The sequence below is a fragment of the Rhamphochromis longiceps genome, linkage group LG20 (genome assembly GCF_057381845.1).
Source record: "Rhamphochromis longiceps isolate RC_006_pf linkage group LG20, R_longiceps_female_GT1.1, whole genome shotgun sequence".
NCBI classification, from domain to species: Eukaryota; Metazoa; Chordata; class Actinopteri; order Cichliformes; family Cichlidae; genus Rhamphochromis; species Rhamphochromis longiceps.
The window spans coordinates 25,239,322-25,256,157 of NC_140576.1; the positions used below are offsets into that span (position 1 = coordinate 25,239,322).

Here is a 16,836-nt window from a genome sequence, read left to right on the forward strand (position 1 = left end):
TTAGAATTGCAAGATGGCAAAAGTTTTGGGAGATCTTGCAAAAGTTCATCTTTATTTTTTTTTTTCTCCAATGTCACTTGCGGGGCTCTGTACAGGTCAATTATCCAAACTAAGTCTAAAACGAATTATATTTTTAAAGTTTTTGTTTTAATGTTTTTAATCTAGTGCTTGTTAAAATGTTTACCTAAACACATATAGTCCAAGAGTTTGGTTGAGGCTTTCAGCACCTTTTTGTCTTGAAGTGTACCTTTTCTCATTGTGTCCAGATGTTCTAAACCTTAAGAGACCACAACAGGTGTTTCCAAAATGCGCCTGGCATGTTCAGACTTCTAGTGGAAGTCAGTTACAAGTATAGCATGTTGGGGATAGGCTACACAAGCCTTTCAGTGTTTCAGGTCTTACAGATCTTTCCAAAGCTACTTGACAATGCTTTTGTTGCAATTGTGGTAAAGACGGGATGAAGTCATTACAGAACTAAATGAATAGAAACTCATAGTTTTCCATCAGTTAATGATGAATGATTTGAGTGCCTTATTGTACACAATTTTATTTAGAGTTATATAGCTTTATAGATATTCTTTCTCGGCCAAGAAATGGAATGGTGTTTTCTTTTCGGCTTTTGTGGTATCTTCATTTAGAAAGCATTTTTGAAAATTGTACCTAAAAAGCAGCCCAAGAATCAGATTCATTCCCTTCAGGTTTGAGGCATGTGACTTTTATTTATAATACAAATTTAAAACACAAACTAACCCAAGTTCTGTCAGCAGAAGACAAATTAACTTTATGCAAATACTGATAATTTTTGTAGTAAAAATGTTTGTGACTAAAAAAAAGAGAAAGGGATTAAAATTGGGGTAAATAGCAGATTTAAAATACAATTTTGTTCTTCATAACACATATTTTCATGACTAATAGTAAGCTCTACTGTTATTTACATTTTTTATTTGTGTTTAATTTTAAATTTTAATTTTAATTAACCCTGACAGCAGAAGTTGGCAGCTTTTGTTACAAACTGTAACACTGTATAAATATATAAAATCTTGAAACTCTGACCTACTGAAAACTTGCTAGAACACAGAAAAAATAGTAAATAGTATTTGCTGATGCCACAGTCAGTTAAGTCAAATATTTAAGTCAAATGAATAAATCCCTTTAAAATTTGAAACCAAATTAGAAAGAAATTAGTTGTGGCTCAAGACTTTTGCATTTAGTAAAAAAAGAAAGAAAAAAAGGTGAGACTAACATGGTTTATGTCCACTACCCTGCATATTACTACAGTCTTGAGGACAGAAGGAGTTAAGGACTTTTAATCTGAAACTTTGTCAATTCCTCTGAGTCTGGTAGGGAAAGGGAAGAAGATCGCTTTCTGGAAAATAATGTACACAGGAGAATACATTTTCAGTGACTTACCAATTTGTCTATGATTTGCCAATTTAGTGATCAGGAATAGAGCCCTGGCTCCTGTCTGCTAGGCTTTTATTTTATTTTTTTACTGTTGGGATGTTCGTCTTTATTATTAAAATAACTATTTTATGGCCTGAAGCAAAACAGCCTTTCAGAGCCTTTACCAGCAGCACTGATGAAATCACTTCTTCGGAAAACAGATAAGAACTGTTAATGAACAACACCCTGCGTGGGAAGATCATTGCCAAAACCACCCCATGCAAAAAAAACAAAGTAAAATAACTAAACAAACTGTTTTTCTAAAACAAGCAGGCTTACTTTAAAAACACAGAAACCCCCTATGCGTTCTTGTATGTACTTTAATCACTTTAATCCAGTCATTCTCAAACTTTCCTACTGTAGAAGCTAAAAAAAGGTTTTAAGAAAAAAAGTTTGGAATAATAAAAGTCAGCAAAAATGCATCAACAAGTTCAAATTTTAGTTTCCTTTTGAACCATACCGCACCTCACTTACACCAGCCAGAAGAAATGGAAAAAATGAAAGTGAACTTTAAGATTCTTTACATGTCTTTAATGCCCTTATTATCGCCTCATTCGATGCCTTCATCTGTCTGTTTTTGTTTCATATTATGTTTTATTATTTATAATCCATGTTTTGTCTTTTTATGAATTCTGGCAATTCATTTGCACTTGTAATAGAGAAAGGTTTTTAAGTTATGCATGCAAACATGTTCATAGATTTGCTTAGCATATTACCTTCTGTGGCTCACCTTGACTACCTGCTGACATTTGTCAGTATTTTAAAAAACAAACAAGTTCAGACACTTGCTGAAAGAGCTATGACTACACGGCTTACAGTCAGCACAACACAAAAAAGCACATTGTTAAGGAGCTGTCACAACGTTTTACAACCGAAGCTCAAAACTTTGCACAAGTACAGACAACCCAACTCAGTGTTACAGTGATATTTCTATGCAGTGATGTTTTTGAAGCCACACTTTAAGTAGCCGGGTTAGAGGAGCATTGTGCAAACATAAACTGAATAAATATAATTAATTGTTGTCATTAGAAAGTGTAAAAAAATCTTTGTATAATTTTAAAAAGTTGAAGTATTTCAGCCCAAAAACTACAATCTTTATTTTAATTCCTAACAAAGAAAATATTTTTTACAAATATGCACATTTGCTCTCTATTCTATACAGTTTCCAATTTTTCTATATTACTTGTAAATCACTTAAAATCAGTGTTTTTATTGTTTTAGCCCCCGGAACAAGTCTGTTACGCTTAGATCAGCTCAATCAGTCCAACCGTCCAGTAAACTCAAAAAATATACCTGTATACACTTGCTCTTCTAAAAATAACATTTCATGATGTATCTTGCTTTTTTGTTGTTTTTTAATTTCATTTTTATTTTCATTTTTTTATGTCATTCATTTTATTATGTATTTTATAAAAATGTGTTATTTTTGTATTGTAAAGTATTTAAAGAACCTTGTGACTGGTTTAGAAAGGTGTTATAGGAATAAAGTTTGTTATTTTTGTATCATGAAATGCAAATACGAAAACTAAACATTAACATTAACGTTTTAATCTTGTAGGATATCCAGTGTTAATTCCAGACCAGTATGTCACTCGATCATCAACCATAGGCCAAGGACATTTCTAACTTGCATGAACAATAACCCATTATGATAAGCCCTGTGTTCTCATCAAAAACCCTTTACAAAACAGTACTCTAGAAAAATGTGACTAACAGGAGTCAGCTCAGTTTCAACAAAAGAAGTTCTATTAAATTTCCCAATAATACTGCCCTGACAAAGCAAACTAAAAAAACAAGAAAACACACCTAATCCCTTTCAAGTTATTACATTTTACAAACCACTTGTGCGTCACTAGCTGTGTAGTGCGTTAAATCCATCTTAATGCCAACAAAATATATCTAGCTTAGGATGAATTAGATGTTATAGTCCATAATCTTTAAGTAAAAATATTAAAACGTAGTGGTGTATCATCTCTGCTCAGTCTGTATTTTAGGGAGCGAAACTTGGAATACAATTTACATTTCAGCAGTGCCTTTTAAAGCTGTACTTTCTTTTTTTTAATTGCCTCATCATACATCTGTCCCAAAGTCTTGAACTTTGGCCCCAAATCATCCAGATACTTAAAATCCTCTCCCATGTCGTGGAATGACAGTTTATCCAATGACTGACATATGCTGCCATCTCCTTCAAAGGCATAGCTGTGGGGTTGGTATGTTGGGTGGTCAACAACATTTCCATCAACCTCGTTACATCTCTGTGGAATTTAGAAGTCAAAAATAAATGGCTTGGCTTAATTTGTAAAACAAACAAAAAAGAGACATCACTCAGTATAGCGTTGAATTGCATTTGGTACAGCATGACTGCAGCCCTTCCACACATCATTGCTGTGCAGTCAGTGCAGTTTAATGAATGTGATCGTCAATAAAATCAAGTGCATTATAAGCCATATACAAGGCATGCTTTGTGTGAAATAAACCTCTTACCCTGTTGATATGGTCTTCAATGCGGTCAGCCGATCGAAGGCTGAAAGAACGTTGGTAAATTGATGAGCCGGCCTGCTTACAGAGAACAGGGTTGTCAGATTTTATTGCATCATATAATGCAAATGCATAATTTTCATAGTGCTTTGTTAACATAATCACTGATTTTCAATGTTTTGTAAACTATGAAGCCACATAAGAGTACTCCTTACCCGATAGGTGTTCATTCTGTTTGAGTTCCATGTAGAGTTCATCCTCTAAAAAAACCAAAATAAATTGTTCACTGCAGACTTAAATTTACTCTGAAAATCTGTGTATCTTTTCACACAAAATTATTTTTTAACTGCTTCAGCATCTACCCACTTTAGTAATTGAGTAATTAAATACTGAACATATAATAAAATGAAGCAAAGCTGCCATTATGTGTGTTTGTTAACATAAGAGTAAATCTGTGAGTATATTTATAAATGTTGTATTTTAATATTATATTTAATATTGGCAGTATAGAATAATAATACTTGTAATCAAACATCCTCACTAATGTTTCACTTTCTTTAAACTACTTTTAGTAGTATTTGTATGTGTGTAAAAGCTAACAAGCTAGCATGAGTTAAATATTTTATCCAAAAAAAGGTAAGGCAGTATTTTTTAACATAGGGGTTCCAGCACCCTCTTGTGGATCTAAAGTGGTAGCATGGCTATTCATCATAGAGTTTACCAGTGCCTAGTACAATTCTTTTATTGTGTGGATGCCTTAATAGGCATCCACACTATTGAGTTCCTGTTTCTCTTTATTCTTTATTATTCCGGGTGTTTCCGTACACTTTTCGCCGTGGATCTACTTCCACAATTTTTGTGCTATTTTCACCGTTCAAACTCTAAACTGTTCTGCTCTTTCTGCTTATGCCGGCTATGACTTTTGGTGTTTATTACTATTATACTTTTTAAAATATTACACTTTTTTCCTTTAATTTGTCCCATTGAAATGAATGGGAAACTTCCACAATTCTGCTAAAACTTTCTTGTCTTTGAAACTTAACTACTGCCTCATACTTTCACCTAGAAACTCCATTCAAACTTTAAAACGTTCTCAAATGATTGGGCTATTCCTGTATGATTCAGCTTTTTCAGATCTTCTACTGTTTTCATCTTATCTCTCTTTAAGTCTTCAGTTGCAAAATTGTGATTTTTCAGAAAATACATGCGTTGCTATGGTTGCTATGCAATTAACTCAGAGGGGACAGTGAAACTGTTTGAATTTTCTCTTCATGTCCAAACAACTTCTTGCTACTCGCTCAATTTCCACTCAAGCCCCACAGATTATACACCAAAACGTAGGTATTTTTGCTGGCTTTCAGAAAATGTCCCTATCATTGTTGTGGGACTCATAGTTATTTTGCAAATCTCCTCAGAGTAACACAAAGTCAGAAAACTCTCCATATAAACTCAATGGAGAGTTTGTTCAAAATCACCGCTGGATTTCTCTAATGAGAGGCATTTTCAAATTGTCATATCTCCTTAACGAAGCGAAGTTAAGACATGAGGCTTGTCCCGGTATATCTTCAGACACTCCTGATGCTCACAATTCAAGAATTATTTTCTCACCTATTACCGTTCTGAGATGAGTTAGACTTGTTTGAGGGTAGGAAATTTGTCCCTCGCTCAGATTTCATCAGATTTCAAATTCTGGAAATGAGTCACTTTTTTCTCTCATCATATCTTTTTGATGGATTTCCACAGAGCCCTGAAAATTTCCATGACTGTTCACCAAAGCCTGCTGTTTCTTACGGTGAAAGAATGATTTTGATGCTCCATATAGATTTAGAGTTACCAAAGGTTGTTTGAGAGCAAGTCAAGGCAGTTTTTGCTTCGCCTCTACTCAGTTACAGTGTATTACAAGTCATATATCTTTAATAATTTATATTTTATCTCTGAATTATGAAGACCTGAAGATTCCCCCATCTCTTCTGAACAAAACAATGTCTGAATGACCGTTCTAGCCTCTACGGTTAGGAAATTATGGCCATTTGTTCGAGGGGAATCCTGAATGTCAGAAATACACTGAAGAAAACTCACACCTCTCTCTGTGTCTGCGTGTGTAAGGGCTGACTACAGCAGGTGCAGCTAATTTAACTGACCTACATATACCAAGCCCAGACTCTCAACAGCTCCTGTTCCCTTTACTGTCTGTGTATGTGTGTCTGTGTATCAATATTTCTCCTATGTTTAGGTATTACTCCTCAATCATAGTATTTCTGCTAAAGCAAAGTACTTCTACTACATCTTAGTACTTCTGCTAAATCATAGTATTTTTTGAAAAATCATAGTATATTTGCCAAATCATGGTATTTGTGCAAAATCATGGTTTTGGGGCCAAATCATAATATTTCTGTTATGTTATAGTATATGTGCTGAATATATTATATGTGCCAAATCACAGTATTTATACCAAATTATAGTATTTATGCCAAATTACAGTATTTCTGCTAAAAAGCAGAAATAGTCCTTTTTAGCAGGAATTTCTGCCAAAAGATAGTATTTATGTTAAAACATAGTATTTCTGCTAAATCAGAGTATTCCTGCCAAATCATAGTATTTGTACTGAAACATAGTACTTCTGCCCAATCACATTATTTGTACTAAATGATAGTACTTGTGCCAAATCATAGTATTTGTGCCAAAGCATCGTATTTGTATGGAGTCATAGTATTTCTTCTAAATCATAGTATTTCAATCAAATCTCAGTAGTTGTTGTTAAAACGCAGTATTATTGCAAAATCATAGTATTTGTACCCATTCATAGTATTTCTGCTAAATCATAGCATTTGTTCCAAATCATGGTATTTGTGCAAAAACATAGTATGTCTGCAAAACCATAGTATATCCCTTATGTTATAGTATTACTACTAAGGCATAGTATTTCTGCCAAATCATAGTATTTGTACTAAATCATAGTACTTGTGCCAAATCATAGTATTTGTTGCACATCATAGTATTGGAACCAAAACATAGTATTTGTCCCAAAGCATCGTATTTGTATGGAGTAATAGTATTTCTTCAAAATCATAGTATTTCAATCAAATCTCAGTAGTTGTGTTAAAATGCAGTATTATTGCCAACTCATAGTATTTGTACCCAATCATAGTATTTTTGCCATGTCATTGTATTTGTGCCAAATCATAGTATTTTTGCCAAATTGTGGTATTTGTGCCCAATTAATAATTCTGTTATGTTATAGTATTACTACTAAGTTGTAGAATATCTGTTATGTTATAGTGTATCTGCGGAATATAGTATTTGTGCCAAATCGTAGTATTTATACCAAATCACAGTATTTGTGCTAAAACATAGTATTTCTGCCATATTGTGGCATTTGTGCAAGAACATTGAACTGTTATGTTATAGTATTACTACTAAGTCATAGTATTTCTGCGTTGTTATAGTATTTGTACTAAAACGTAGTATCTCTGCCAAGTCATAGAATTACTGCAATTTCATAGTTTTTTTTAGGAAATCTGTTATGTTATAGTATTACTACTAAGTCATAGTATTTCTGCCAAATCATAGTATTTGTGCCAAAGCATCGTATTTGTATGGAGTCATAGTATTTCAATCAAATCTCAGTAGTTGTTGTTAAAACGCAGTATTATTGCCAAATCATAGTATTTGTACCCAATCTTAGTATTTCTGCTAAATCATAGCATTTGTTCCAAATCATGGTATTTGTGCAGAAAACTTGGTTTGTCTGCAAAACCATAGTATATCTCTTATGTTATAGTATTACTACTAAGGCATAGTATTTCTGCCAAATCATAGTATTTGTACTAAATCATAGTACTTGTGCCAAATCATAGTATTTGTTGCACATCATAGTATTGGAACCCAAACATAGTATTTGTCCCAAAGCATCGTATTTGTATGGAGTAATAGTATTTCTTCAAAATCATAGTATTTCAATCAAATCTCAGTAGTTGTGTTAAAATGCAGTATTATTGCCAAATCATAGTATTTGTACCCAATCATAGTATTTTTGCCAAATTGTGGTATTTGTGCCCAATTAATAATTCTGTTATGTTATAGTATTACTACTAAGTCGTAGAATATCTGTTATGTTATAGTGTATCTGCGGAATATAGTATGTGTGCCAAATCGTAGTATTTATACCAAATCACAGTATTTATGCTAAAACATAGTATTTCTGCCATATTGTGGTATTTGTGCAAGAACATTGAACTGTTATGTTATAGTATTACTACTAAGTCATAGTATTTCTGCCAAATCATAGTATTTGTGTGAATTTGTATACTGTAATATCACTGTAGTATGTAGTGGCTAAGTAGGGGGTGTTTACAGTGTAAATAGGTCATCTCTTGTGTTGGAGTGCCCTCTTGTGGCGCCTTTTGGGTAGTGCCTTAGTAAACGTGAACCCTGTAAGAAGTGGTATCAGACTGATTTGTAGTGGAGGAATTTGTTGCCAGTGTTCTTAATCATAGAAACCACACCATATCACCTCTCCACATCCTCCTACTGTATGCCATGCCTCCCTGTACCATCCATCTGACCGCCAATAAACTCCACCTGTGGTAATCTAATCCCTGGATGTCAGCCTCTCCTTCTGACCGAGGATAGTTACTATTGCAGCACCACCCAGCATTAAACTGACGTACACCATTCTGTACAATAGTATTTGTGCTAAAAAGTAGTATTTCTGCCAAATCATAGTATTACTGCTATTTCATACTATTTAAGCGAAATTACAGTGTTTCTGCAAAAACATGTTTGAGGGGTGGAAATCTGTCCTCCTCTCATTTTTCAAACTCCAAAAAAATTAAGCCATTTCTTCTCTCGTCATGTCTCCGCGACGGAGATACAAAGAGCTATGTAAATCGTAGTCAAAGTACACCAAAGTCCGCTGATTCACCCAGTGCAAGAATTATGCTTCTATCCCACCTAGTTTTTGAGTGCAAATTTATACACTATCACAGACCGGTAATTCATATTGATAATTTATTACAATTCTGCAAAGTTTTATGATTTTAGCAGCTTTTCTAATATGGACCTCACATTCTTGTTAACAGTCTATGGCAGAAATACATACAAGTACACAGCCTGATGAAGCAGACAGAAGCAGTACCTCTGATTGGTTCAGCATTTTCACCTCTTATCAGCACAAATCTCAGCCTCTTCTGCTGTTTTCATTAGAATTGTAAGCTTTTCCACCTTTTTTCAGTTACGTGAGAACCAGTTTGGCTCAATGAGTAGCTGAAAAATGTCAGCCTCTTCTGCTGTTTTAGCAGGATTTCAGAGTTCAGCTTTTTCACTTGTTTTAAGCACAAATTTCAGTTTCTTTACCTCATTTCACAACAAAGTTCTTCCTCTTCACCTCTTTTCTGCTAATTTGAGCTTCTGCTCCACAGTGCACATTGTCCCTCTCATCATATCTTTGCTTGTGACCAGAACTCATTTGGCTCAGAGGGTAGGGCATCTGCCGTGAGACCCGGTGGCAGAGGTTTGAATCCTACCTGTGACAGTTGCTACACATGTTCCCTGCTTGCATGCGCTCTGCTTTCTTGTGTGTCACTGCTCTCCAGTGTGTCATTACACATACAGCCATCTTCAGCAAGTACTTCTGCTTCTACACCTCTTTTCAGCTCATCTTTTTGCTTCTTTGCCTCTTTTCAGCAGAAATTCTTCTGATTCACCTCTTTTCTGCCAAATGTTTAGCTTTTTCACCTCTTATCAGCACAATTCTAAGCAGCTTCTGCTAATTTCACCACAATTGTCACTCTCTCCACCTCTTCTTTGTGTGAATGAGTTTGGTACAGTGAGGTGAATTGCCGCCTTTAGACCAGAAGGGCCAGGTTCGAATCCTGCTCAGGGCAATGTTTTTTTGTTTTGTTTTTTCAGCTTTTTTCAGCAGACATCTTCAGCGTTAAGGCATCCACACAGCATTTTCGCAGGAAATGCAAATTTTTCTAGTTACAATATGATATTATTATTATATTATATATTAAAATAATTTTATCTAGAAAATAAATAGGGTAAGGTAAACGGTTAAGAAGGAAAAGTTCTTTTTATTACAGCCATTGAGACTTACCATGCTTCTCATGCCATGGCTCCTGTAGGTTTCTTGTTGATGCATGCCTAGTGAGTGGAACTGTAGGAAAGACACAACAAAGCTAAATAAAAAAACAACAACAAGCCCTGCTCCTTTGGTCAGATTTGTGCCTTAAAGTTAAATATTTATGCCCATAATTAGGGATATATATTGTTAGGATTGTATTCATATGATACAGACACTGCTTATTGTTTACCTTTATTTATCTACACTTTTGTTGATGCTACAATGAACATTTTATTGTAAAATTAAAAGATTACATTGATAATAGCTGCTTTTAGACACTGACAAGTTCAGCCGGTCTTCATACTCGAGAGCTATGCTCGGCCCAGCATAACCATGGGTAATACCAAGTTGTTTACCTGTGATTGGCAGGACAGCTCACACGAAGTTTAGGATAGGTCAAACAAATTTGTGGTACATACTCTTGACTAGACTAGGGGTGAGTTGGCTATCCTTTATAAATGAGTTTACAAGGGTCTACAACGTTTCAGGATATGTAGCAAGTCTGTCTCCATACAGGTAGCTTTTTTTGTAAAACACATAAGGGGTGGATGAAAGCGGTTAAAAAAAGATAACTTTTCTACATGTTGCTTAATGGTCGTGGAACACATACTGTGATCCAGAACCACCTTTTTCACTTGTAAAAGGTTTGATTGTGCTCACAGTAACAAGAGTAAATGTTAATTCCCTAAAAATGTTCTCTTTCAGTTCATCAGTTTGTCTTCATTGCGGCACCTCTTGTCTGTCAGCTACATGCCAGTGAGTGTCAGAGAAGACACACCTTTCTATTCTCACATGATGTTCTTCACTCGGCAGGTACCAGGGTGTCTGCTAGTCACTCACATCTGTTTTATTATACGAATGAAATGGTTGTCATTGCCTTAACTTGCATTCAAGAATGAGTTTGATTTGGCTGTCAGATCTCCAGTGAGAGCCACGTTTAAGACAAGAAACTACAGTAGACACGTTTTTTTCGGATATAATTCTGATCTATTTAGAGAACTCAAAAAATCAAAAAATCAAAAATACACTGTTCACTTCAAGATTATTGTTTCAATTCTTATTCAACATTCCTCTCACTTCAAGTAAATAAGCAATGTACACTGAACATATAATAAAGTGCATATATTATATAATTAAAAAATCTAATAAAGTATTTGCAGAATATAGCCAAACATCCTCTACTTTTTTAACTTCACCTTTTTCCATAAAGTCAGCACTGTCATACATGACTCTTCCCACCCATTGCACAACTCATTTTAACCCCGACTTCTAAGCATTTAAAGAAGTGCTTAGAATTGATGCTTGTTCTGAGTTTATGAGATAATTTGTGCTAGAGAAAAAATTTGAATGCTTTTGGAAAGAAGAGAAGATGAGCTTCATTTTTGGTGTATCACGGTATAATAAAACATTTACAAAGCACTGCTGTCTGGAGACAAACAGAAAAGTGAGCTCTGCATAGTAGATTTTACCATGTGCATTTTACCATAATTGCTCAACCTTTTTGGACCTTTTTGGGCTATAGCGGAAATTCAAAAGCTTTATCATCAGGGAGCAATAAGTAATTTTGTCAAGGGACTTGTAATTGATGCTATACTTTAGGACCAAGCAGTCTGACACAAGAATCTGTTTAATAATGGTCCTCAGTACCCATCCCAAAGCTTAATTATCATGTACACTTAAAATAAACAAAAGAAAATATTTTAAAAAGCTTTACTCACCATGGTAGACACTGAGCTGTTGTACCTATTTACGTCATATGGTCCTTCTGTATCAATCTGGGATAGATAATTGAGCAGAAGAGGTTAATTAAGCATTGAATTCAGAAAATATTCAAGTTTTATAAAAAATGTTTTAAGTTGAATTACTTTTCAATTAAAAACATCTCAACAGATTTGAAAATGAAAATGTATCTATAGCACCTTCTTCTAAATAATAAAACTTTATGCTTTCTTAAGTGCTCACAAACTTCCCAAAACTGTATATTCATTGGTACAGAAATCAATTCCTACCTGTAGCTTACACTTAAAGACCACCATAGAGATTCACAACTTAATGCAGCAAATATGATCAGTACATCTAAAAATGAAGAAGCTGTTCCAACTTGTCTTCTCTATGATGTGCTCACACTTTTTAAACGTTTACCTTGCAGACTGTATGCAAACTCTTTCCTATAGCTGTATACACAGCATACATCTTAACCACTGCCTTACATACCTGTCTGTCATCAAAGAAAAATATGATAACAACTGGATTATAGCTGCCATTCATTTTAAGCAGGATTAACTGACACATTTTGGCTTCTCTCCTGATGTCTTTAACTACACTATGACTGTGTCCAAATTGGCACAACTGATGTCTCTTTTGGAAAAAAAAACCCTTCACCAAAAAAGAAAGAAAGTGTCAGAGTTGAGAGGTTGATCACCTGCATGGTATCCATCTGACCATTTGTCACTGCCATATTATCTACTTGTGACTGGACGAAATTGGGCTCGGTCTGAAGGAAAGAGAGAATATTAAAAAACATGTTTTGCTTGGTGGAGAAATATAGCACACCGTTGTCTTGAATTTACACGCAGAGAACATGACAAACCCACCGTGCATGGAGAGCACCCTCCTTCTTGATTGTACTGGATTAGAGTCTGATTGCCCTCATCTTGTGGCAAAATCTTATCTGGTCCAAACTTGCAGAAAAATGCAATTAGAAGCACTGCAGACACACATGAAACAAATGCTAAGAACACAGTGTGCATCTTGTCTTTGTGTTTTATTGAACTGTCATTGCCATGGGTACCAGAAGGTCTCCCAAGTAGTACATTAAAGTTGGTTGGGAAAGCAGAAGAGCCGAGTCTTCCTTATGAACAACAGATGTGACTGTGGTTGTACTAAGGAGTTCTAAAAGTGTAACTGTCTGATTGGGTTATTCCTAAAAATTAAAGCATTTCTTACAGTGAAACTGAAAATTGAAAACAAAAAGGTTTTGCGGTCAACACTTGTGTATTAATGCTAATACAGATTTTTTGTTTTTACCTTCAAAAACACAGGAGACTATAATCTTATTAGAATTTATAATAGCTCAGTTTTGTCTTCTCACTGATTTTAATACTCACACAAAAATGCAAGCAATCCTATAATAACCAACCCAATGCCAGCTGGTCCAAGACGGGTTGAAAGCGGCTCTCTGTCGCGACAAACATCATTTTCATCACACTGACACACGGTCAATTGCAGAGTGTCATGTCCAGCTATGCCCTGTTGGTCCATAATCACCAGGGGAATGGAATAGTTAAGATAAGGAAGTGTCTTCTGGCTAACAAGAGATACTTCCTCACCTGTGTGGGGTGAGAAAACAGCATGGGGGTTTGTGGCTTTTTCCCAGAAATGTTTGTTTAATATAGAAATGAGGGTTAACATATATCTAAATGTACCAACCATAGTCAGGTTCTATTTTCCACTGTTGCTTTTGTGTTTCATCCCCCAGAGTAAAGTGGAAGGGTCCACTGTAAGGAATGGCATCTAGGTCCTTTGCACGCACCTTGACCTTGTTAACCTTGTTTCCACACATGACAGCGCTGTTGTTGACCAGTTTAGGAATATTGTCATTGATGTCCGTCAGGTGGATCCTGACAGTGCATGTGCTCGTGGCTGGAGGCTGACCTTTGAAACCACAGCAAAATTAAAAAAAATTGCTTTGTTATTCCAAAGATTTGTTTAAGAAATTATCCAATTTATTTTAACAATAGTAGAGCTTCTGTGTACCATCATCTATGGCAGCTATGACGACTGTGTAAACATTCTCGTCATCAACAAATCGTGACTCTCTGTCCATCCTCTTAGTTGATTTGATTTCTCCTGTTTTGGTATCAATGGCCACCCAGTCAGCTGGATCTGTTAGGAGCACAAACCTAAAGAGTAATCAGAGAGTGGTGCAGAACATATTAGATGAAAATACTGAGTTTAGCTTGTGGAAACCAAAGTTGTAGCTTTTTGTGTACTGCAGTGCAAAGGGCGTTACTCCCTCAGTAGCCATTTCTAACTTAATCATGTTATGCTTCACTGTGACACCTACTGGCCTTGCAGTGGTAAGGCCACTGTTGTATAGGCTTATTTTCTGATAATCTATATGACCAGGTGTCGATAAAGACATGATTAGCTTGGGATAGCTACCATTTCTTGTTGCTTATCACGCTTTGCAGGATCTGTTTTTTCTTTCAAGAAAGAAGAAGAAATAAAAGGGTTTAAATAAAACCCTTGTCAGTCTCTATTTTATGTTGTAGCTTACAGGCAGAATGAAAAATCTTGGATTCACATTAGACTCAATCAATGAGATTATCATGAACTACAGTACAGTATAACTCAAATTAAGTCAACTGACCCAACCTTTATGTCAAGAAGTGTTATTGCTGAGGAGATTTGGGCCACTTGGGGTTTGTTCTATAAACATAGCAGATTTAGTCATGATTTAGTAACTGAGTATTATCAATAATCAATGCCGCAGAGTTTTACTGGCACAAATGCAATTTTATTGGCCTGTAAAAAACGTATATATATTATTATTTGTAAATATTAATGCAGTTTTATTAATATTTTATTTTATTTCACTTTAAATCAGAAAAAATGATGTTACGCAAGCCTTGAAATATGCTTCTAGATATGTTTCTACTTGCAGTAGAAACATATCTTTCTACTTTCAGCTTTAGGCACAAATGTGGGTGAAGCACTCAGGTTTACATGGGGACAACTGAGCGCTACACAGCCGAGTGTTATCAAAGAAAAAAATTGTGTTGAGGATTTTTTATAATTGAGTTATTCGAATGACTCAAAGAATCATTGCAGCCCTTATATATTTATGTCAATCAAAATAAGCTTTGTAGAAAGGTTGTAGACACCCTACCTGGTAATATTAGAGTCGACATCATGAACCTTTGGCTTGAACAGCACCTTTCCTGGCTCTGCTTCCTCCTTCAAGTGCATGTCATTTATAGCTTTTTCAAACTCTGGTGGATCGTTGGTATCAATCATTTTTAGAGTGACATTGGCTCTGTCTGTAGGTGGATTTGTGCCAGCACAAACAAATATGTCTTCAATGTTTTTTACTCCAATCTGCAGGTTTATTGAAGTTGTGCGTTCAAAATTTTTTTTCTGAAACACACAACACGTACACACACAAACAACTTTTATTAAATGCTGATACAGTTTTTGTGATAAAACATTAGTGGACTAGTTCTTCCCAGAGTAAAATAATCAAGTTTTTAATCCAAGTGAGAAAAGCAGAATTACCTTGACAATACTCAGGACACCCTCATTTGTTTCTGGATCAGTTTCAATTTTGTAGATTCCTTCTTCATTCCCTGCAATAATGGAGTACTTGGCACGCCATGCATCAGTGTTTGGAGTGTCTTTATCCTCCACAGCAACTCTCAAAACATTAGCAATGGTCTCCATTTCTATTGCTTCACCGTTGTACTAAAAAGAAGGAAAAATTTCAAACGTTTAATATGTGCGTCTGTTAAAAAGCACTTTTAGTAAGTAAAATAATTGATACCTGTCTCTGCTTAAATCTTGGTTGGTGAGTGTTCGCATCGACAATGTTCAGGGTAACAACAGCAGTAGAGGACTGAGTCTTTGGCTTTGTTCCACGATCTTTTGCTTGTAAGATGATGGTATACTTTGTTGCTTTCTGAAACATATAAAATATATTTGAGATATTTGAAAATTCTACATGTTTATTTGCATGTACATTAACTTTTCAAAGATTTAGCAAGAATATCGCAATAAATCTCACATCATAGTCAAAGCATCCTTTTAAGGTGAGTTTGGCCAGTCCTCCTGGAAGTTGCTGCACAGCAATTTTGGGCTCTGCTGGAGTCTGTGAAACCATCGTGATGTTAAATTCAGAGTTGGGTGTGTTCTCCTTATCTTTGTCTGTGACCACCAGGGTAACTGGCAAAAGGCCTTTAAGAAGTTGGGTAAAGACAAACAAGGAGAGTTGGAGAGTAAATGTGGGATAAAGAAAAGGTTTTCAGTCAGGAAAACATAACTATAGAACTATGTAGTATGATTATAGTAAGATGAAATATGAGACTTTGGTTTGAAATGATTCTATATTCTCAAAGAGTCTTAATATCATTTGTTTTATTTTTTTAGTGTTTGAAATAGAAAATGTGCACACTATGAGTTATTTACCACACCGTATACTCACTTCCTTGTATATTTTCTTTTACATTAACTGTTACTTCAGGAAAAGAGAACTTGGGTGGATTATCATTTATGTCTTGTATTTCAACATCAAATGCTAGTTCCTTGTCTAGTTTTTCACCCGTATTTCTGTCCAAGACATCAAAGTTAATCTGTGGATAAAAAAAGACGCATCACTTAAAAAGCATCAATATCAGTTGCGTTTATTGTCAGAGGAATTTATATTCCAGTATTAGCTCACATGGTAAAGTGGCTTTTGCTCCCTGTCCACTTTTTTATGTGCAAAGACGGCTCCAGTGTTTTCATTGATGGTAAACACGTCCGGCACACCTTCACCACTTAAACGGAACCTAAAGTCTTTCCCCTGAGTCTTGTCGTTATACATCTAGTCAAGATACAATCAGGCTGTTAATTTTTGCATATTAGATTTGTCCATAGTGACCAGTCATATCATTTATCAGTATCAGTTATTTCTTTCATATAATTTCCTTACCACTGAAATCTCTACGGGGTACTGTGCATCCTTCTCTTCTTCTAATTCAATTGTAGATAAGACCCATCTTCTTTTGGAACGCACCAGGAGATCCTGATAA

At 35.2% G+C, this 16,836-nt stretch overlaps 1 protein-coding gene across 2 annotated transcripts in view; it reads right to left on the reverse strand.

Moving 5' to 3' along the window:
• Positions 1-867: 867 nt before the first annotated feature.
• The window catches only part of LOC146645409 (cadherin-like protein 26), a 30,211-nt gene continuing 14,242 nt past the window's right edge, over positions 868-16,836 (reverse strand). The window contains exons 3-19 of one of the 2 annotated variants that reach the window (XM_085394377.1): positions 16,737-16,829; positions 16,485-16,628; positions 16,248-16,395; positions 15,831-16,000; positions 15,591-15,725; positions 15,326-15,511; positions 14,940-15,187; positions 13,805-13,950; positions 13,478-13,702; positions 13,156-13,377; positions 12,643-12,755; positions 12,471-12,542; positions 11,767-11,823; positions 10,022-10,081; positions 4,137-4,181; positions 3,928-3,999; positions 868-3,698 (exon numbers count right to left, since the gene is read on the reverse strand). In XM_085394377.1, coding sequence (XP_085250503.1) covers positions 3,480-3,698; positions 3,928-3,999; positions 4,137-4,181; positions 10,022-10,081; positions 11,767-11,823; positions 12,471-12,542; positions 12,643-12,755; positions 13,156-13,377; positions 13,478-13,702; positions 13,805-13,950; positions 14,940-15,187; positions 15,326-15,511; positions 15,591-15,725; positions 15,831-16,000; positions 16,248-16,395; positions 16,485-16,628; positions 16,737-16,829 — 2,355 coding nt within the window. In that variant the 3' untranslated portion in view covers positions 868-3,479. The remainder of the gene's footprint in view (positions 3,699-3,927; positions 4,000-4,136; positions 4,182-10,021; positions 10,082-11,766; positions 11,824-12,470; positions 12,543-12,642; positions 12,756-13,155; positions 13,378-13,477; positions 13,703-13,804; positions 13,951-14,939; positions 15,188-15,325; positions 15,512-15,590; positions 15,726-15,830; positions 16,001-16,247; positions 16,396-16,484; positions 16,629-16,736; positions 16,830-16,836) is intronic. The other variant, XM_085394378.1, reaches the window with a different exon arrangement.